Here is a 22,401-nt window from a genome sequence, read left to right as displayed (position 1 = left end):
TGCCTCAGATCAATCAGAGAAGTTGATCAGCTGTAGAGATCTGGCTAGCATCTTCCTCTTGCTTCCTAGCCCTGATTGTATCACATAATGTTGATTCTGTTGAAAAGGTGGTGACAAATCTAAGCTAAAAGGGAGCCACCGGCTGACCAGTGTGGGGCTGAATGGATAAGTTACTGGAGAAGCTGTAATTCCTGAGAGGAAGAAGTAGCTAAGAAGAGAAGAAAACCTTGGACATGTAGCCAAGATGGCATGTTCTACTATGACCAGCTTTCTATTTTTCTTTTTACTTCTTGGCAAGACTTCTATTTTCTTTTCTTTCTCTATATCCTGCCTGTACCCATATAATGACGTGTACCCCAGCCCCACTCCAAAAATTCACAAATGTCATTGAACTGAACATGCCATGCTACTCTGCATCACATTCAAGCTTCAGGTCAAACAACTGGTCTCAAATAGGCAACATTTATGTAATAAAATGAGATACCACATAAAAAACTAACCAAACTCTGTTCATACAATTTTAAGAAAAAGGTGATGGCTCTTTTAATTGCTCTAGGTCAGGACCTTAAGTTCTCACTCAAAACACACTTATTAATCCCAAGTTAGAGCTAAACATATGCACATAAAGAGTAGTTTTGATTTATTTTTGTTACCAGGATTTTCACAGTTTTCCTAGCATGTTTGTACAATATTACTGAATCTTCCAAATTTGAATGTCAGATGTTTTAACAAAATAAAAAATATCAAGAAGCAAGTTTCTAGAATGTTGTTCACCATGTGACTACTTGTCTGATTATGTCCTGCAGTGGCCGGTCCATGAGCGGAAGTGCTGACCGCATCCAAAAGCTGCGGAAAGAGTATTATCAGGCTCGGAGAGAAGGTTTCGCTTTATATGAGGATGACGAAGGAAGAGCAAGACCTGAGTATGACCTTCACTGGGTAAGTCCATGCCTGAATTCATTGCACTCATCTTTACTGATGTAGTTAAGAGCAGAAGAACATGGCTAGGAATGTCCTATACATATCAATGTATATTTAGGTTACTTGGGTTTCATGGATATGAACATTACCTAAACCACAGCCCATTTTCTCCTACAGAAGTTGTTTCTATAAATCAAACCACACTAATGCACAGTAGTTCATTTTAATTGCTTTCATATTTACTCCCTCTTGGACTTGTATGCCTGCTTGTTTGGATGGAGCAGATGTTAGTTATTTTAAAAAGGGCAAGGAATGTTGGTCATTATCTACTGAGCCTTAATCCTTACCCTCCATCTCTTGAGTCCCAGACATCTGGTCAAGCATTGACAGACCATGCAATAGAAGTCATCTCTCCTTTGGAAAACAGTTACTAGAAATAAATTTCAGAAAGGTCTGAAAGATATCCATTCAAAGATATCAAGTGTTAGTATATTGTATCTGAACACTTTACATTTTGCTAATCTTACCAGTACACTAAGATCATTTTATTCTGAGACAAGGGCAGTTTCTTATTAGAGGGTTCTTTATCAAATCATTCCACATTCATGAAGACAAAAGAATATTGTGACCTCTAAAGAAACATTTTTCTGGGTTTTTTCAAAATAGCCTAATTCATCCTGTTGTCTTTTTCAAGAAGGCAAGCTCTCTCTCATCCTCTTTGATGATTACTGCCTTTTTCTACAGTTTTTAGTGCTGTCTTGAAAACCAGGTAAGGAACCATCTTATCCATGGTGACCACACCATCTCTTTTGAAGGACTGATCTTTTAAAGGAAAGTTTCCTTTCTTGATTTCCACACCCACACATGTGTTCCTGAGGTCAGGGTTGGGAGAGTAGATTCTGATCTACCACTGAGCTGATTCTCTCTAGTTTTTACTTGGATAGTGTGGTTTCTCATGCGTGAAACCTAGTGCTTTTACACAGGGGTCCAAAAGTCAGTTTCAGCATCTATCACTGTTGTGCACAGCAACTGATATTTCGTAGCCCAGTAGATTCTACCTTGTATGGCAGAGTTTAAAAACACTTATCAGAAGTACACGGTATGGACTAGCGATCGCCAAGCAAATGGCTTCAGTCTTTTCCAGAGATAAGCATCCTGTGACTACAGATCAGAAGAAATAACTATTTATTGGTTTTATTACCAATATTAGGATTAAGCAGAATAGCATTGACAGTGATGGAGCAACTAGTTCTTTAGACTCTCAGTAACAGAAGCAAGATTGCCGAGAGAAATGTCAATAACCTCGGATATGCAGATGACACCACCCTTATGGCAGAAAGTGAAGAGGAACTCAAAAGCCTCTTGATGAAAGTGAAAGAGGAGAGTGAAAAAGTTGGCTTAAAGCTCAACATTCAGAAAACGAAGATCATGGCATCTGGTTCCATCACTTCATGGGAAATAGATGGGGAAACAGTGGAAACAGTGTCAGACTTTATTTTTTGGGGGCTCCAAAATCACTGCAGATGGTGACTGCAGCCATGAAATTAAAAGACACTTATTCCTTGGAAGGAAATTTATGACCAATCTAGATAGCATATTGAAAGGCAGAGACATTACTTTGCCAACAAAGGTCCATGTAGTCGAGGCTATGGTTTTTCCAGTAGTCATGTATGGATGTGAGAGTTGGACTGTGAAGAAAGCTGAGCGCCGAAGAATTGATGCTTTTGAACTGTGGTGTTGGAGAAGACTCTTGAGAGTCCCTTGGACTGCATGGAGATCCAACCAGTCCATTCTAAAGGAGATCAGTCCTGGGTGATCATTGGAAGGACTGACGCTAAAGCTGAAACTCCAATACTTTGGCCACCTCATGTGAAGAGTTGACTCATTGGAAAAGACTCTGATGCTGGGAGGGATTGGGGGCAGGAGGAGAAGGGGACAACAGAGGATGAGATGGCTGGATGGCATCACCAACTCTATGGACGTGAGTTTGAGTGAACTCCAGGAGTTGGTGAAGGACAAGAAGCCTGGCATGCTGCAATTCATGGGATCGCAAAGAGTCGGACACAACTGAGTGACTAAACTGAACTGAACAGAAGCAAAAGATTTTCATAGAATAACAATCTATAACAATTCACTTCATTTCAGCCTTAATCAAGACTGACTTATTGACTTTGATGGAAGACTCTATACATAAGACTGTCCTCTCTCAATCAATCAGATGATAAAGGGAAGTTGTTTCCACCAGAACCAAAGCAGAACTCCATGTCCAATGCATTGAAAAGTCTTTCTTCTCAAAACCAATATGAATTCCTATGAGCAAAATAAGATAAATAATTTCGCAATAGATAAAGCAGTCCTGGTTGTTTGAACCTTATTTTATATGATCTCCTTACATCAAGTTGAAAGGATGAAAATATTAACAGTCATGAGACTTAAAGTTTCCTCTGGTTTACCAAGCCTGAGCTGGATGACTACGCACTCAGGTCCTCCCTATTTGATTCTGTTTCTGTGCCAGGCAAATGTGTAACCAGATGAACAATCTAGTGAGTGAAAGAGTATCTCTCTAATTTGTGTTTCCCATGCTCAGGTGTGTTGAGCTTTGCCAGAAGTGACTGATTTTACATTTCCCAAACAGTTGGGGACTACAGCTTCCCAAAAGGATTCTTGGGAAATGCACTGTCATAAAAGCTGAGTGGCGGCCCTTTGTGAGATTGGCTGTGATATTCCAAACCAGGGATGAGAATATCAGCATCATTTCCTGTCCTTTCCACAAGCCATGGAAAAACACTATTACCTACTGTCCAACATGGACCGGAGAATCACACCATTGTCTTGCTACTTTTTGAGAGATCCAGGAAAGCATGTTTAGAAATTTAGTCTTTCATTTCTGCCGGTCAGCCAGACCCAACAAGACAGCTTTTATGAGACTGTGGTTCCTAGATTGGCTAGTCTTCAGCATCACCAAGGGTGCCTGTTAAAAACTGAAAAACAGTCTATGAAGAGGAGGGATGGAGCCCCAAAGAGGGCTCCTAGATGCTTCTCCATCAGGCTTTCTGACCCACAAGTTTTTAAAAATAGGACTTTGATTCCAGTTTCTTCAGTAAATACTGAAGTAGTTCAACTTCTCTAACAAAATCATTACATGGACCAGCATCATCAAAAAATACTTTCATGGACTCAGAATTCCTCTAGCTCCCAATACCTCAGATTGAGACGTCTGAGAGAAACTCCCAAGAGTCACACTATACTGGAGAACTTTGGATCGATTGAGAAAAAAATTAGAAGAATAAGTTACCTAATAACTACTTTTAAGATAGGCCAGAAAGAATGAAAGAATGCTCACAAAAGTTTTCAAAGCCAAAATGATTAAAACAATCATGGAAAGAGTATTAGGATCTATGAATCACTGAAAGAGATGATTAGTTTCTATTCATATTTTTGGTGGTTTTATTTTTTTTTTCACATCTCTGAAATTAGGATGCAGTTTGCAATGACTTTTCACCAGGTGTCATGATATAACTGTCCATTTCTGAACAAGAAATGTTCAGAATTGTGCAGGTTGTTTTTTAGAAACTTGAGAGAAAATCCTTGAGAAATTTTGGAGCATGCTTTTAAGAAAGGCTGCTCCTTGATATTTTTTTAATGTATTTGTATCAGGGGGACTACACCCCTTGCTTTGGTCCCCCCTCTGACTTTCTGAATCTTCCCAGCCATCTTGTGGGTAGTTCTCTACCGATGTTACACCTGCTCAGTGGCCCAGAGCCAAGGATTTCTCTTAGTGCTCTCTTGGGTTCTCCCTTGCTCTTACATCTCTCTTTTCCTTTTCCTTTTTCTGTGTCTCCTATTCAATTTTAACCAACATTTTCTCAGTCTTGGTGTAGGCCCAGTGCTGGTAAACAAAAGTGTATTGTCTCTATTGGAGGAACTCACAGTCTAGCCAGGAATACAGACATCTAAGCCAAAACCAAGAAAAAGGACATTAATCTACGTGAGAAATGCTCTCGTGTAGAGTGATACTATCTTCTAAATGAGTGCAGAGAAAGCAGTTAATTCTGTTGAAGGCAGGGTGTGTGTGAGGGGTGCTGGGAAAGCAATAGAGAGCATTTGGAAGTTGCCTCAGTCCTATATTTTGTTCTTTTCTCCTCAAACACACAGGTTTTTCTTTTTCCCAAAGGAGTTCTTGATGTATTCACTTCATTTGTGTTAAAATAAATGAATACACACAGATTGCAAGGTTTGTAAATATGGACATGAGACCTTAAAAAATCCTTTCAGCAAGTCTGTTTTGTATCTGTGTTCCCATCTAGGCTCTGAAAAGCTGTAAAGAACAAGTAGAGGGAAATTCAATGGCTGTGAGTGAGATGACTGGCGAGTTTTTATAGGCCCAATTAAGTGAGCCAGATAGGCTAGCTGAGAACTTTTCTCTTCTGCCAAAAGAAAACATAATAACATAATACCTGATATCTGCCGGCATTTTATGTTCTGTAAAACTTGTAAAGACTGTCACAGTCATCTGGCCACAGGCTATGGTTTATTGTTGTTGGGCTTTTAAACAGTATTATTATTAGCAGATAAAAATTATCTGCTTATTTAACAGCAGCGTGAATATCCTGTAAGTAACTTTGGAAATGGGATGGTTCTAAAGTTTTCTAAAAATTTTAATACCATTATTACTATCTTTTTTCAAGAGTTACATGGCATGTATTATATCCCTTTCCTCTTTTTAATTCTTTGGCTAAATTGGAAGAATATTTACCTATAAGAGGGTGGGAGGGAGGGAGGCTGGTTTCCATTGTCAAAGACATAGCACTCTGTGTTTTGACAAAGGGGATTAGTTCACGTAGGTCATGGTTGGAACAGAGATGGTTGGGTGAAGAAATAAAAACATTCTGAAAGATTTGTTTCTTCTAATATGAAGATGATTTAGAAACCAACTCAAAGGAACATACTTGGCAGCTGTCTTAACAGTGAGGGACACATCTGGTGAATCCTGTAGTCAGAGGAAAGGGAGGTCAAGATGCTAAGATCGTGCTAGCTGGCTTAGGAGCAGATTTAAGATGGAATGTGTAATAGCCACACAAGTACAAAACCCATCAGAAGGTCATGTTCTAAACAAGGGATAAGAGAGATGAGCTCCCGCTGTCTAGTGGTCCGATACCAGAACTGAGACTTGTTCATATTTTTCCTTCTCTTTCTCCTGGCGGGCATCTGTTAAAAACTAGGGACATTAAAAAACAATTATGGATTAGTCAGTGGCTGTTAAGTTGCAACAGAAACCTCATTCAAACTGGCCTAAGCAAAAACAGAAACTTTGTTGGCTTATATAACTTTAAGGTCCATAGGTGTATCTGACTTCAGGCAAAGCTGGGTCCTACTCCTTCCCACAGGCCATTAGGAGCTCGTTATTAGGAGAATAACTTTTGTGCTTCTCTCTGTCGGGACCATTGTCAAGGGACTCCCCTATAAGACAGCCTCAGCAGCCTCAACCCAGCAACTCTATAGAAAGAGATTGTCTCATCCCCAGTATATCCAGAAAGTCCTAGAACTGATGTTCAATACAGTCCTCAATGGCTTGTTGACTCAGCCTGGGTCACCTGTCCACTCCTGAGCGCCCATGGCCAAAAAGATGTAGTATTCTTACTGGTCAGAATTATATCACAAGGCCACTCCTGGAACCAGAAAGTAGAAACAGTCCTACATAAATTCGATGAATGAGTGTAAGTGAAGAAGTGGTCCCCAAAAGAAAATCAAGCTGCTGTCACGAGGGAAAAATGGATGTCGGGCACAATTAGGAGTTGTCTACTATAATTCCTAGTTTTTAAAATGACATAAACTTTATCTTCTTAGATTATCAAGAAAAGAGAGATAAAGACTTTTCCCTTCACATATTTTCAAGTTTATCATTAGAAAAGATGATTCTATTATCATTCTTAAAGTTGCTGCCATTGTTGGCTAGGTAAAAGGAAGATTTCTTTTTGTCTACTAGTTCAGTATCTTTGAGCTACCCCAAGAACACAGCTGGCTTCACTGAGTTATTCATGAAAAATAAACAGACCATTGGCTGTTTGTTCAGATAAGCAAGTGACATTTTGATTTACCCAAGACCTAGGAATTTGCCTTAGAAAGAAGCAATAGAATGCTTTGAAGAGATAAAAAGTAACTCATTTTCCTTGGATAAGAATTGCTTTATCTGTAGCCGCATGGATTGTTGTTTTGTGACAAGTACATATGCTATTCTGAAAAGCTTCACAAGATGGAATGAGGTAATGAATTAGAACCATCAAATGTGTGTATCCACAAAGGTTGTAGTTTGGCTCCTACCAGAGTTAACCAACCCCTTCTCAGTTGACGAGACCCTCTTGAACTCCATAAACCCACCCTTTCCAACGTGTCCCTCCATCAACAGTTGAGTGTTTCCCCTGATTTCCTAAAACAGCTGAACTGAGGAGTTTAAGAAGTACCAAGGCAGATACTGTCTACAAATTAGGGGGATTTTGGAAGGGCTTGAGTTTTGATAGAATGTGACACTGGTAAAACTTCAAATGCCACCTGAAAGATTGGGACTCACTCATCTAGATTTCAGGAAGTAGTGAAATTTCTAGGAAAGAAGACAATAAATTGAAGATCCTTTTTTTCTTTTGGTTGGTAGCATCGGTCCTCCTGTATTTCAGTGTGGCTTTCACAGCATGATGACATATTAGCCATATGGAAGAAGATTATGTGAATGAATTTCTAGCTTTTAAACATGTATTACTTTGAAAGAAGGCAACATGTTTACAGTCAATCCCCAACATAAAAACAAACTATGTTTCAGAAAACCAGTAAGAAATCGATGGCTGGAACCTGGGAATGATTTTCCCCATAGGAAAAAAGATTAAGATACTGGACTAGCCTAAAAAAAGTACATTAAAATCCAATAACTTTGTACTAGTCACAGAACAGGCTTCCCTGCTGGTTCAGTGGTAAAGAATCAGCCTGCCAATGCAAGAGACTGGGGTTCAGTCGCTGGGTCAGGAAAATCCCCCAGAGGAGGAAATGGCAACCCACTCCAGTATTCTTCCCTAGGAAACCCCATGGACAGAAGAACCTGGTGGGCTACAGTCCATGGGGCTGCAAAACAGTCAGACACAACTTAGTGACTAAGCAGCAATGACAGAACATGAACCCAGAAGTGGGAGCAGGGGAACCATCTGAGCCAGTGGCCGAAAAAGAAGTTTCCTTCTTCCTTCTTTTCTGGACACACTTTGGAGATGTTCTATAGCCCCTCCCTGTCTCTCAGTCTTCAAGGATGTCTCCCCAAGTTTCCTGACCCATAATCCCTCCTACCTCATTATCATACTACACTTAAGTCCATGCTTCCCTCCAGAGAGCTCAGGAGTCCAAGGTGACCTCTCTTCATGGTCCTCCATTTAAGTACCTATTCTCCTGTAGTTTATTTTCATCACTCTGAGCTGGGGGAGGTAGAGCTGGGGCAAATAATTGGATCCATGAAGGTTCTTCCCACTCTCTGAAAGACTTCTCTTTCTAAAGCAGGTATTTGATTTAACCCTAATAAGGTAAAAATTAGGCAGCATAGGGGAAGTCTAGAAGGGAACAGGAGAGAGGTCAATAGAATCCATCCTTAGAAACAGTCCCTTTGTGAAACCGAGGGGCAAGAGCGCCTTGGCTGTTAAGGCATTTTCTCCACACCTTTTTGCTGCTGCATCATGGCCTGAAGCTCCTCCAGCACCTCTCCTCTGTGTACAGAGCCCAAGTTACCCCACATCTCCCAGTCAAACTGCTTTCCTGTGGGTAATGACCTGATCCTAGAGGTGGCACTGATTTCTCCAGCAGCCTGGCCCTCAACTCCCTCAAAAGAAGTCTTTTGTTTCTAAGTCTTCCCCCAGTGGCCTAGGGCCAGTTGCCACAACTTACACAGTCCATGACTCCTCAGTCAGCACTGTTTGAAGTCTCCCCTGAAGATGCTACTCCAAACTAATGCCTTCTCACCCAGTCTTCCTAAGCCCACAGATAGAGGTCCTGAATTTTAGACCCAACACCCAGCAGGTATGGGAAGCATTTTAGAGCATGGGCCCTGTGTTCATATTCAGGCTACACCACTTGCTAACTGGCTAAATTTGGCCCATTTATTTAGCCTCTCAGTCTTCTTTAAAATTCGGACACTAGTAGTATCTCATATAGTATTGTGACCATGAATGAACTATTACATGTAAAAGCACTTAGAATGGCATCTGGCATGCAGTAAAGTGTTCAAGAAACGTGAAGAATTTTTAAGTACTGAGGTATTCAGAAATAATATGTTCCATTAGCCAGACAACTGTTCTAAGTCATTGCTGGAGTTGAACCTCTTTGGTTATTCCAGAGTTCTGGGACATTGTACAGCACACAGAGCATTTGGAAGGTCTTCCAGTCGTGCTCACTCTGGTTACCCCTGAGGTGCCCACAGCCCTTTCAGGCGGTAACTGTCAGGACCGGTTATAAGGCACTTTTGGCAAAGTCCATGGGTCAGGAGGTCAATATCTATTTCCCTGTCTCCCCCACACAAACTTTTCCTTCCAAAGTGTGTTCCTTTCATCCCTGACCCCAGGGGCACACCTAATCTCTTTAATGAGTTTGCGCTAAAATCAAAGACCAAAAAACGAAAAGAACGTTAGAAGCTTCTGTTTTCAACTCTGCAAAAATCCTGAAGCAAAGAAACACTTTGACACGAGAAAGAAAAAAAGAAAAAAAAAGCTTACAGTTACCAAAGGGGAAAGCCAGGAAGGGATAAATTTGAAATTTGAGATTAAAAGATACACACTAGTATACATAAATTGATAAACAAAAAGGACCTATTGTATAGCAGAGGGAACTATATTCAGTATCTTGTAATAACCTATAACGGCAGAGAATCTGAAAGAGAATACATGTATATATATATATGCATAACTGAATCACTTTGCTGAAACATCATAAAGCAGCTATACTTCAAAGAAAAAATAAAAAATTTAAAAAGAGAAAAAGAAATACCTGGGTCTAGTTAAGGACTTAAAATAGGGAGAGAAGAATACAAAGAGAATATATGTAAATTATTTACTCAATAAATGTTACTACAGCCAGCTCAGTAATAACAATGGCATCAACACTGATTCTATAAGCAAATACCTTATATTACTCCAGACAACTCCATGTGGTAGGTGTCTTCAATTCTATTTTACAGATGAGGAAACTAATGTTCTGAAACTTTGTGCATAGTCACATGATCCGTAGCAAAGCTGATACTCCAATCTGTGCCAACTCCCTGTGGAACAGAAGAAAGGAAGGCCACTGTGACAGCTGTTGAGATGTTTTTTCTACAAGAGATGTTTGAAAGAAAGAGAATCTCTGCTGAATTATCTTTAATTATCACTCATGATTTGTTTTTAACCCAATAGAACTGAACCCAAACCAAATGCTGGTATCATTTCATCACTTCTCTCTAAAAGTCAAAATAAAATCATTCTTTTTATGCTATAATCAAATAAGTTAGGCTATCTCTGGCTCAAACCCAAACCTAAATACCAAAAATCAGAAAAAGAAAGTTCAGAACCACATTATTTTTCCATAATATGTCAAAAAAAAAAAGCCTATGCTTTAGTTACATTAGAGTGAAAAAAGAACTCTTTCTGCTTCTAATGAGCAATTAATTCCAGCTCAGGATGTTGAGTTTAGAATAGGTTAAGTTCCCCCAAACCACAGCCGTTTGTGTTGGATCATGGTTAAAAACCCAGAATTCCAGTTTCTACAATAATCACATTCTTTTCTTCTACTGCAATGGGAGAAATGACGATTTTTATGTAACATAGGAAAAACCATAGCAGAAACGCCTATGAATTCCAGATTTCCTAAACTGTTTTCAAAGCTGTTTAAAATCAGTTGAATACATTTTATTTTAGCAGAGCTCAAAATTCTGAAATAAACTTTGGGAACTGAAATTTTTTAAATGAATATGTTTGGAGGAAAAGATATGAAAATTCACTTAATTAGCATGTTTAGCACATGAATCACTTAACTTTGATGACAATGAAAACTCCATATGAACCATATTTGTGTTCAGATCCCAAAACCCAGAACCACCCCTTGCACAGCTTCCTAACTGTAATTAACCAATCAGGTTGCTGTGGTAGCCATCTTTTTCTTTCAGCTTAAGAAAAATTTTGACTCAGAGTCATTCTGAAATTTAACATCATTTGGTTCTTGTTAAGTAGTGACTAGTCTGGTGTTATGATGGGAAAAAGAAAAGTCAGAGAAAGCTCTTCTCCGAAATAAACGAGAAGAACACTTGAGTCAAAGAAAATCCTAAAATGATCACAATCACAACAGCAGTATTGGAACTGCCATTCTCCACAGGAAGAATGACCCCTTTTGAATACATTGTAATGACACAGACTAGAGTCTGTGACTTTACAGTCCTCCTATGACTCTCATTAATTTCTCTGTCTCATACCAAGCCTTGAAATCATGGTGCTAATTCTCAGAGTGTTTATGAGAAAGTGCAAAAGTTGACACCACTGACTTCAGCTAGGCTGACAGGAAAACTTTCCATTTGTTCAGTAAGTGAACTAAGAAGAGAGGGTGTAATGTTATTATTATAAACGACTGGTAAATTATTCCTTTTCTGTTTTGATACGACTTTCGTAAAGCAATGGAGTTCTTCGGTTTTTATGTCCATGAAGCTTTCTTCTGATAATTTAGATCATTTTATGTTACCTCTCAGCCTGTTCCCTAGACAGCAAAGCCAAAGCAGCAATGAAGAATAGTTTTTCCACAGTCATTCATTCCTTTGTTGATTTATTTATCCACTGAATATTTACCGGTTTATACATGAGTATGCATCAAGCCTAACACTTGGATCAACGCTTACCAACAAAGAAGGAACACCTCAGTGGTGTGTGTGTGTGTGTGTGAAAGAGTGAGAGGTAGAAGCTATTATTGTTTTGAAGTTTCTCCTTTAGGGAAGCAGTAGGAAATATTGTGTGAGAAAGAGGTTCCCTGGCATTATCTGATGTCTTTCACCTAATGAACCTTCTTGCTCACCCTGTGAAAATGGAGACTCCCAAGCCATGTGGAGATACTTCCATGTTTCAGTTTTGTTTTCCTATCTTCATCAATTGTCAGAGTCCCAGATTGTTTCTGAATAGCAACTCTATTTTCATTGTGATTTTTATACATATCAATTACTTTTCTTTTCCTCATCTATTTGGCATGGACCAGGTTTCCTGTTTTCCATACAATTCCCTTTACAGTAATTTCCCAGGTTTAAATTGTCAGACAGCACTTCAGCAGCAACGTGCTCTATGCATCTGTGGTTGTAAAGGAATCAGAAATTTACATTCCAGAGAAGGAAATCATGGCCCCACAATGAATGTGAATGATGGCAGGAAGAAATCTTTTAACAGTACTTAAATTGGTCATTGAGAAAAACTATGAGATTTAGAGTTTTGTGGTTTACCTGGGGTTCTAGGACTATTTTTAAATTTCCCAATTTCAGAAGTGGGTACTTTCTCCTTTCTACATATGGTTGCATAGATGTAAGGTTTAAAATGTCTTGAATACATGATGATGAAAGAATTAAACAAGATGACAAGCAAGTAGGAAGGAACTGACATTTTGTTTCCAGCATTCCATATTTCCACGTAATTTATTTTTAAGTTTAATTTATCAGAATGTTTTAATCCTTTTGCAATTAGAAGCTCTTAAAGACTTTTCTTTGCTTGGAGGTTTCCTCTACAAAAGAAGAAGAAACCCTGTTAATGTCCCTGATCGATTATCCACTTTCACTCATGCTGTGTCACTTTGGTCCCAGGACTGAAGAATAAAATTTCAAAGTGCATGGTAGTTTAGTCATACATTCACGTATTAATTAGTTCCTTAGAACTTTATTTCAAATCTTGAAAGATGATGCTGTTAAAGTGCTACACTCAAGATGCCAGCATATTCAGAAAACTCAGCAGTGGCCGCAGGACTGGAAAAAGTCAGTTTTCAATAGTACATGAACTGAGAACTTCCAGATGTTCAAACTGGATTTAGAAAAGACAAAGGAACCAGAGATCAAATTGCCAGCATCCATTGGATCATAGAAAAGCAAGAGAATTACAGAAAAACATCTACTTCTGCTTCATTGACTACACTAAAGCCTTTGACTGTGTGGATCACAACAAACTGTGGAAAATTCTGAAAGAGATGGGAATACCAGACCACCTGACCTGCCTCCTGAGAAACCTGTATGCAGGTCAGGAAGCAACAATTAGAACTGGACATGGAACGACGACTGGTTCCAAATAGGAAAAGGAGTACATCAAGGCTGTATATTGTCACCCTGCTTACTTAAACTATATGCATAGTACATCATGCAAAATGCCAGACTTGATGAAGCACAAGCTGGAATCAAGATTGCCAGGAGAAATAGCAATAACCTCAGATATGCAGATGACACCACCCTTATGGCAGAAAACAAAGAGGAAATAAAGAACCTATTGATGAAGGTGAAAGAGGAGAGTGAAAAATACTGGCTTAAAACTCAACATTCAAAAAACTAAGATCATGGCAGTCCCATCACTTTATGGCAAATAGATGGGTAAACAATGGAAACAGTGACAGACTTTATTTTCTGGGGCTCCAAAATCACTGCAGATGGTGACTGCAGCCATGAAATTAAAAGATACTTGCTCCTTGGAAGAAAAGCTATGACCAACCTAGACAGCATATTAAAAAGCAGAGACATTACTTTGCCCACAAAGGCCCATGTAATAAAAGCTATGGTTTTTCCAGTAGTCATGTATGGATGTGAGAGTTGGACCACAAAGAAGGCTGAGTGCCAAAGAATTGATGCTTTTGAACTATGGTGTTGGAGAAGACTCTTGAGAGTCCCTTGGACTGCAAGGAGATCAAACCAGTCAATCCTAAAGGAAATCAGTCCTGAGTGTTCATTGGAAGGACTAATGCTGAAGCTGAAGCTCCCATACTTTGGCCACCTGATGCAAAGAGCCAGCTCATTAGAAAAGACCCTGATGCTGGGGAAGATTGAAGACAGGCACAGAAGAGGACAACAGAGGATGATATGGTTGGAAGGTATCACCAACTCAATAGACATGAGTTTGAGCAAGCACCACTCAGAAAACTCAGCAGTGGCCACAGGACTGGAAAAGTGGTGAAGGACAGGGAAGCCTGGCGTGCTGCAAGCATAGGGTTGCAAAGAGTTGGACACGACTGAGTAGATGAAAAACCACAAAACTTTTATTTGGTGGTAACTCTGTGCCAAAGTTGACTTGACTCTGAGGAATTAAGAGTTGTGTCTGATGGGAAAGGCAGATAGGAAGCATGATTTCAGACATTATGGGATGTTTAGGAGTAATTGTACAGGGAAAAGATTTACAGGTGAATGCATGGTAAAGAGAGATTAACCAAGAATGAAGAGGCTAGATGCATTTATCCTATAAAACTTCCCAGTGTGTGTTTAACCCTTCCTTTTGTCTGCATTTAGGGCACTGTGCCTCCAAGTAAGCTCCTCCGAATGTCCTTTGGAACATCTGCTTAGTTGCTCAGTCAAGTCCGTCTCTTTGCAACTCTGTGGACTGTAGCCCCCGAGGATCCTCCGTCCATGGGGATTCTTCAGGCAGAATACTGGAGTGGGTTGCCATGTCCTCCTCCAGGGGATCTTCCCAACCCAGGGATTGACCAGGTCTCCCACATTGCAGTTGGATTCTTTACCATCTGAGCCAACAGGGAAACCCTTGTAATGTCTAAGCAGATATAAAGTGGCTTGTGTGATATTTCACAATCATACTTTTCTATGGACCCAACCTCTCATTTTAAGCATTTGAGTGTTTGTGCATCATGTTTGTCCCAGTTACTGACTGAGATCTTCCCTAGAGGGTAGATTTTCTGTGTGTTACAACTTATTAGATGTTCATAAAACCAGTTAGTCACAATTGACATTTTCAAAGATTTGGAGTAGAATAGAATATTTCAGAGGAATGGCATATTTACTACCGTAAATATGAGTATTGGTGGATGGAAATTTTGTTTCACAGCCAGTGTGCACACATACATGTATGTGCTGGGTCATGATGTAAAGTAGACTTCTTCCTATGGGTCATGATTTTTTAAAGGCTGAAAAACTCTAGTCTAGACTTTAAGTTCCGTATCTGGTTGGTTTGCCATTTCATTTATAATAACTCATATAGTATTTGTTTCAGACTAGGGGCTCAAGAATTTTTTTGAGTAAATATTGTTGAATACATCCTACCACATAATTTAAGGCACAATTTTTTCTTCTGGATTATATCCATAGTATTATACTATGTATAGATAATGATGGATATGTACAGTTTGCATATACATTAATTAATTTACTTTAGCAGCTGATGTAGCTCTTAAATGGACATTTTAAGAGTTTAAATTATACAACCAGATCAGGTGAATATAGTTGCCATTGTTGTCGTTGTCCAGTTGCCAAGTCATGTCCAACTCTTCGCGACCCCGTGAAGTGCAGCATGCCACTTCCCTGTCCCTCACCATCTCCCAGAGTTTTCTCAAGTTCCTGTCTACTGCATCAGACATAGTCGGCATACTCTAGCTTTTTTTTGTTTTCCAAAAATGACTGTTTTTTCTTTTACATCAAAAAAAGTTTCATTATAAATATAATCCACGCTCACTATAAAAAAAAGTAGATAATTGTTAAAAAAAGGGCCACAACAGAAATTTCAGTCACCTTTAGTTGACCACACAATAAGTGAACACTGTTTTGGAGGACTTTCTTTTGTATACGCACATACACACACACACACACAAATACACGTACCCATGCATCTCACATATAGTAATTATATTGGAATCCTACTGAATGTACTGTTACTTAAACTACTTTTTTCACTTTTTATTAGATGGTAAGCATTTCTCATGCCATTAAATACCTTCAAAAATATGAATTTAATGCTTAATGCACAGTATTTTCTAGAAGGGACTTTCCTGGTGGCTCAGATGGTAAAGAATCTGCCTGGAATTTTCTAGAAAGGATATTCCATAACTGAGTAATCACTATTGTTGTTGGATGTTTAAATTATTTTTATCATTTCTTATATAGGTAATAATGTACAAATTAGCTTTCTAAATAAATCTCTGCATCCTTATGTTATTGTTTTGGTATCATAAATCAATATATTTGTTATTTAATATAAGGCTATGAAAAAAATTTAATTGATCCAAATAACCCAGCTTGCCCTTAGAAAAGTTACTAAATTTATATTCTTATTAACAGCATAATTATTAATACATCCAACACATATTATTGCTCCATCTTATATAGGTTTCATAGCAGCCCTATTAAAACTGAGTGTTTTCATTTATCTTTTATCAACTTGATAGGAAATATCAAGTACTTTGTTTTTGTTAAATTACAACTGAAATTGAGCAATTCATGTGTTTATTGGCCATATAAATTTCTTCTTTTCTATGAATTTTTCATTTTTCCATTACAACATTTTCCTTTTTTGCTCGAGTTGTAAATGTTCTTTGCTATCAAAAATTATTGAGAATTTTTTTCCACATTTATCAGTAGTCTATTAACTTTATGATACTTTAAAGAGAGAAATGTTTTCATTTTTATGTAAACAAGTCAGAGACTTTTATTAGTTTTTTCAAATGGCATTTTAAATATCAGATCAATATGGTCATGTGATTTTTTCTTTTTCTATTAATGTGATGATTAATATTAATAGAGTTTCTAATATTGAATAACCCTTGCAGTTGTGAAAAAGTAAATCTACATTCCTATGCTGTCTGTTTTATTCTTTTAAGACAGAGCCGGGCATGAGTTGCTAGTCTTTTATTTGTGATTTTGTATATATATAATTGTAAGTGAAATTGATATCTAAGGTTTTGTGTTTTTTCCTAACTCTAATAGTTTTAAATAAAAGGGATATATTACCTTTATAAAATAATTTGAGTGGCTTTTTATGTTTCTATGCTTTGTAACAATTTCTGTAGTCTAGGAATTATTTCTTTTTTAAGATTTAAAATAACTAATCCATAAAACCATCTAACCTGATACTTTTTTGTGGATAATTCTGTGACCCCTTTTTCAATCATTCCCATAGATGGAGATCTTTAGGAAAGGAGATGTTTCCTCCTTTACTGAAGTTTGGAAAGTTGCTATCTTTTTTCTATTAAATTATTTCATTGATATTTTCAAACTTTTGGTACATTTTATGTTTTTACCACTTAATATATTTAATAATCTTGTTTTTCTGCTCTAATATATTTATTCCTTCATTAACTTATTATTTCTTTTTCCTTAAGAAAGGATAAAGCAAACTTTTAAAATTACTAAGCTTATCTTTTTCAGTCACTTTTTAGTTGTGGTCAATAACAATATAATTTAAGGCAGTGAGTTCACTTTTTAATTTAGTTCAGTGAACTTCCAGAAGTGTTAGTATCAAATATTCTTTTTATTTCTTTTCTAGGTAATCTGAAATTTAAAATTCTTCTTTGATCAAGAGTGATTTATAAGATCACTATTTTAAATTTTAATAATTTAGGGTCTTTTCCATCTGAACTTTTATTAATATTTGGTTTTAATACTTGATAGTCAAGGACAGTGACTTCTGAAATTTCTGGCATTTATTGAAATTTGGCAAAATATATGTTACTTTTGTTATTTAAAGATTTAATTAAATTAAGACCATTTTTCTGTAAGTGAAAGTGAAGTCACTCAGTCGTGTCCGACTCTTTGTGACCTGTGGACCGTAGTCCACCAAGCTCCTCCATCCATGGGATTCTCCAGGCAAGAATACTGGAGTAGGTTGCCATTTCCTTTTCTAGGGCATCTTCCCAACCCAGGGATCGGACCCAGGTCTCCCACATTGCAGGCAGATGCTTTAACCTCTGCACCACCAGGGAAGCCCTTAAATACAAGAATACAGTCTCTCAGAAAACTTCCTATAGAGACTCAGAACTTCAGATCCAAGTACTAACATCAAAGATTTCAAAGGGAGGAAAGGAAGCCAGGTTAAAAGAAGAAGGGGGAGGAGGCAGGGAGAGGGGTGCAAAAGGGGTGGTCTTACAGACATCTCCTGCCACCTGCAGATACCCAGGCATTATGGGACTTTTCCCTGGGCCTCCAGAGAAGGGAGGACTGGAATTCCACCCTACCAGAAATCAGACCAGACCAGAACCAGAATTCGAGCTCTCTGCCAAGAGGAGGTGATCAGTCTCCAATCCTCAGCTCATGCTGAGGGCCCTTCGACCAGATTCCTGCGTCCAGGACCGGGGGACTAGAAAAACGGGGAAGGATAGGAAGGGTTAAGGAGAGGAAAGAGAGAGGGAAGGGGAGGGAGGTCAATAAAATCTCTTGTTCCTTACCAGTCGGGACACTCTGGCCAGTTGTCCGCATCAGGAGGAGACCAGGGACAAAAGGGTCCCAGTTGTGGCCACTGGGTGTGGTCCATTGGCAGGCAAGCTGGCCCCTGAGTACCCCAAGTGGTCAGGATGTCCGTCTCAGCAAAGAAGAGTCCCCACCAGAGTCGCCATTTGTTGCAGGAAGGCGGACGCCTTCCAGGGCCTGAAACTGGGCTCTTGTCTAACACTCAGAAATGAACTGTCTGAGGAGACACATGTGCTGACAAGCAAGAGATTTTATTGGGAAAGGGCACCCAGGTGGAGAGCAGTAGGGTAAAGGCACCCTGGAGAAGTGTTAATTATTTAATAAATGTTTATTGAATGCCTAATATATTCCAAGACTTCCCTGGGGCTCAAACGGTAAAGTGTCTGCCTATAATGCAGGAGACCTGGGTTCAATCCCTGAGTCAGGAAGATCTCCTGGAGAAGGAAATGTCAACCCACTCTAGTATTCTTGCCTGGAAAATCCCATGGACAGAGGAGCCTAGTAGGCTACAGTCCATGGGGTCGCAAAGAGTTGGACATGACTGAGCGACTTCACTTTTTTAATATATTTCAAGCACTGTTAAGGTGCTGGATATACAGCAGAAAGGAAAGCGGACAAAGTCCCTGACTTGGGGTTCAGTTCAGTTCAGTTCGGTCGCTCAGTCGTGTCCGACTCTTTGCGACCCCATGAATCACAGCACACCAGGCCTCCCTGTCCATCACCAGCTCCCGGAGTTCACTGAGACTCACGTCCATCGAGTCAGTGATGCCATCCAGCCATCTCATCCTCTGTTGTCCCCTTCTCCTCCTGCCCCCAATCCCTCCCAGCATCAGAGTCTTTTCCAATGAGTCAGCTCTTCACATGAGGTGGCCAAAGTACTGCAGTTTCAGCTTTAGCATCATTCCTTCCAAAGAAATCCCAGGGCTGATCTCCTTCAAAATGGACTGGTTGAATCTCCTTGCAGTCCAAGGGACCTCTCAAGAGTCTTCTCCAACACCCCAGTTCAAAAGCATCAATTCTTTGGCGCTCAGCCTTCTTCACAGTCCAACTCTCATATCCATACATGACCACTGGAGAAACCATAGCCTTGACTAGACGGACCTTTGTTGGCAAAGTAATGTCTCTGCTTTTGAATATGCTACCTAGGTTGGTCATAACTTTCCTTCCAAGGAGTAAGCATCTTTTAATTTCATGGCTGCAGTCACCACCTGCAGTGATTTTGGAGCCATGATCTTCGTTTTCTGAATGTTGAACTTTAAGCCAACTTTTTCACTCTCCACTTTCATCAAGAGGCTTTTTAGTTCCTCTTCACTTTCTGCCATAAGGGTGGTATCATCTGCATATCTGAGGTTATTGATATTTCTCCCGGGAATCTTGATTCCAGCTTGTGCTTCTTCCAGCCCAGCGTTTCTCATGATGTACTCTGCATATAAGTTAAATAAGCAGGTGACAATATACAGCCTTGACCTACTCCTTTTCCTATTTGGAACCAGTCTGTTGGGGTACTTGCATTTTAATATATATGTATCACTGTATCCTTAAATGTAAGGCAGCATAATTGTTATACACACAATAAATTTTATGACAGAAATAAATTCTTATATAAATTTAATATAAGAAAACAGAAAAAAGACTACTACCACCACATTAAATGTAAATCCTATACTATGCTTGGAAAAATGTGGTAAAATAATCTTATGAATTACATTGTTTCTGACATTGCATATATTTATTTAACATCTTCTTGATCTGTCAAAGATAACCATTGGGTGAAAGTCCCTATTTACTATCTATTACTGAAACTTTCAGTTTTTTGGGTTTTTTTTTTTAGGTCTGTCTCTTGTAAAATGTTTACTTGTGGTGTTTCATTTTAAGGCTTTCTCTTCCTAAGAAATGTTTAGCTTATTTATGTGTTATCATAACTGGCTTTCTTATTCTTTCTGTTATTTTTAAACTTTGTGCTTTGTATACCTTTTTCTGGTTCTCTTTCTTTAATTGTATTTTCTTTGATTATTTTATTTAATAATTTTAATCATACTGACTTTATAAAGACATTTTTAGCCTAGTTTCTCTATCAACATCAAAGATGAAATCATCTCTATTGAGTTCCTTCCAGGTCAAAGGAACAAGGTAAAATGACTGTGTGTTATCACAAATTTCCCTCACACTTTTTAACCTGTTGTATTTTAGATCTACTCATATTCTAAAGAAAAATGTATATCTTCTTTTTAATATTTTGTATGGGGTATGTTTCCTATCATCCAGAGACTACATTCCAGGTCTAATGGTAGTCCTTCTTTGCTTTAACAATTCCATAATTGAGTTCTTTATCTTGACTCACCTGCTTACCTTTTTGAGTAATTTTAATTTTACTTCAAGAGGCATGCATAGTATATTTTGAATCCTGGAAATCTGATAATGTCATTTATATATAAATCTCAACACCCAATGCCTGCTGCTTTGAAGTGTATAATAAATGTTTGTTGACTCAATAACATATCTGCTTCCCAAGGAAGCAAATAACATATCTGCTTTTTTTTTCCTTAAAATTCCATTGTCTTTTGATTTTTAATATTGGTGAAAAAGAGATCTGAGGCTGACCTGATTTTTCTTCTTTGCAAGTAACCTGTTTTTTCTATCTGGATTTTATGGGATGCTTTCCTTATTCATGATATTCAAAATTTTCACCTGAATTTCTCTGGATATTGGCCTCTTGTCTTTGCCTGGTTTTTAATTGAGTCCTTTCTGTTAACAGCTTCATGTTGATTTATTTCTGTTTTCTTAGTAGAAAGAGTGAATGTTGTACCTTAAAGGAGATGAGTGAAGTTCCCTTGCTTGGTAAGGGGGAGCTAACTAATGTAAATTCATACGTGCTATTGAGAGATGAGATAACTTGAGGTGACTGGAAGTGAACCAAAATCCTGACCAATACCTAGAGGAGAACTTGGCTTCTGCTTAGTTTCTCAGATGGTTTTACTGAAATCCTTGGGCAGAGGATCAGCTTTCTGTGCCCCTGGTCTGCTCACCCAGCCCTGTCGTCCTGTATTACCTGTGGCTGTGTCCGACTTTCATCCTCATACCATTGCCCATCTAGTCAGGAGAGTATCTTTTATCTCTTGGACTTTTTGTTCCCCCTGCTGTTTCCACTTCAAGAGTCCTGGGCTCTCCAGATGTGCTATTTGAGAAGACATGTTTGTTTTCTAATACATTTTGTTTGCTCTAATACATCTTTTTTTTTTTTTTTTAACTTCATTAACTTACTATTCCCTTTCCTTAGAAGGGATAAAGCAAACTTTAAGAGAAAATCCATATTGGTCTCCCCATTAGCCCCATAACCTCTCCTGCTGAGCCCTGGGGCAAGTTTAACCTATTTTATGTGCCTTTGGTCATTCCAGCAGGAATCTGGGATACCAGTAGTAAATTCTGTCTCATTGCCATTGAATCCCAAATTCAATACCCAATGTAATGCTTGAATTTCTCCAGAAGAAGGAATTTCTAAATGATGAATCAGAGCAAGACCCAGGACAGTTTTACTGCAGTGCGAAGGCCACTTTCCTAGCATAGCTTTTTCTTATTCACACACAGAAAATTCACACACAATGCGCATCTAGTGGTACAAGTGGAAAATATGGCTTTTTTCCCCTCTTATATTGTTGACTCCTAATTTTTCTTTAAATGGTTGTGCACAAGTGTGACATGGTATAAAACTTCTAAATTGATTTCCTTACTGTTTGGAAGGAAAAACCTCTGCAAAATGTAGTAACAAAGCTGATTTTCTAGTTGCATCCATATAACTCCAGTGAGGCTAAGTTGAAAAAGCCATAGAAACTTAGAGGGTTGAGTTATTGTGGATTTTTTATTTACATTGAAGATGTGAAAAATAATTAGAGTGCAATGCTAGGTATTATGTATATGCAGTTACCTGAGAATATATAAAAGTTTCATTTTCTACATTAAACTGCATTGTTATAATTTTTTTTTTTTTTTTTTTTTGTGCATTGAACCTGGACTGGCATCTCGTTTCATACATGACATTTCACATGTTTCAATGCCATTCTCCCAAATCTTCCCACCCTCTC

General features: G+C 38.5%; 1 protein-coding gene across 1 annotated transcript in view; it reads left to right on the top strand.

Annotated features, from left to right (window-relative positions):
• Positions 1-22,401, top strand: part of PARD3B (par-3 family cell polarity regulator beta) — a 1,148,960-nt gene that overhangs the window by 1,019,915 nt on the left and 106,644 nt on the right. The window contains exon 21 of the mRNA XM_070387813.1: positions 807-939. Coding sequence (XP_070243914.1) covers positions 807-939 — 133 coding nt within the window. The remainder of the gene's footprint in view (positions 1-806; positions 940-22,401) is intronic.

The sequence above is a fragment of the Bos mutus genome, chromosome 2, assembly GCF_027580195.1.
Source record: "Bos mutus isolate GX-2022 chromosome 2, NWIPB_WYAK_1.1, whole genome shotgun sequence".
In the NCBI taxonomy this organism is placed as follows: Eukaryota; Metazoa; Chordata; class Mammalia; order Artiodactyla; family Bovidae; genus Bos; species Bos mutus.
Note: the sequence above shows the minus strand (reverse complement) of the source record. Positions and strands in the feature narration are given on the sequence as shown.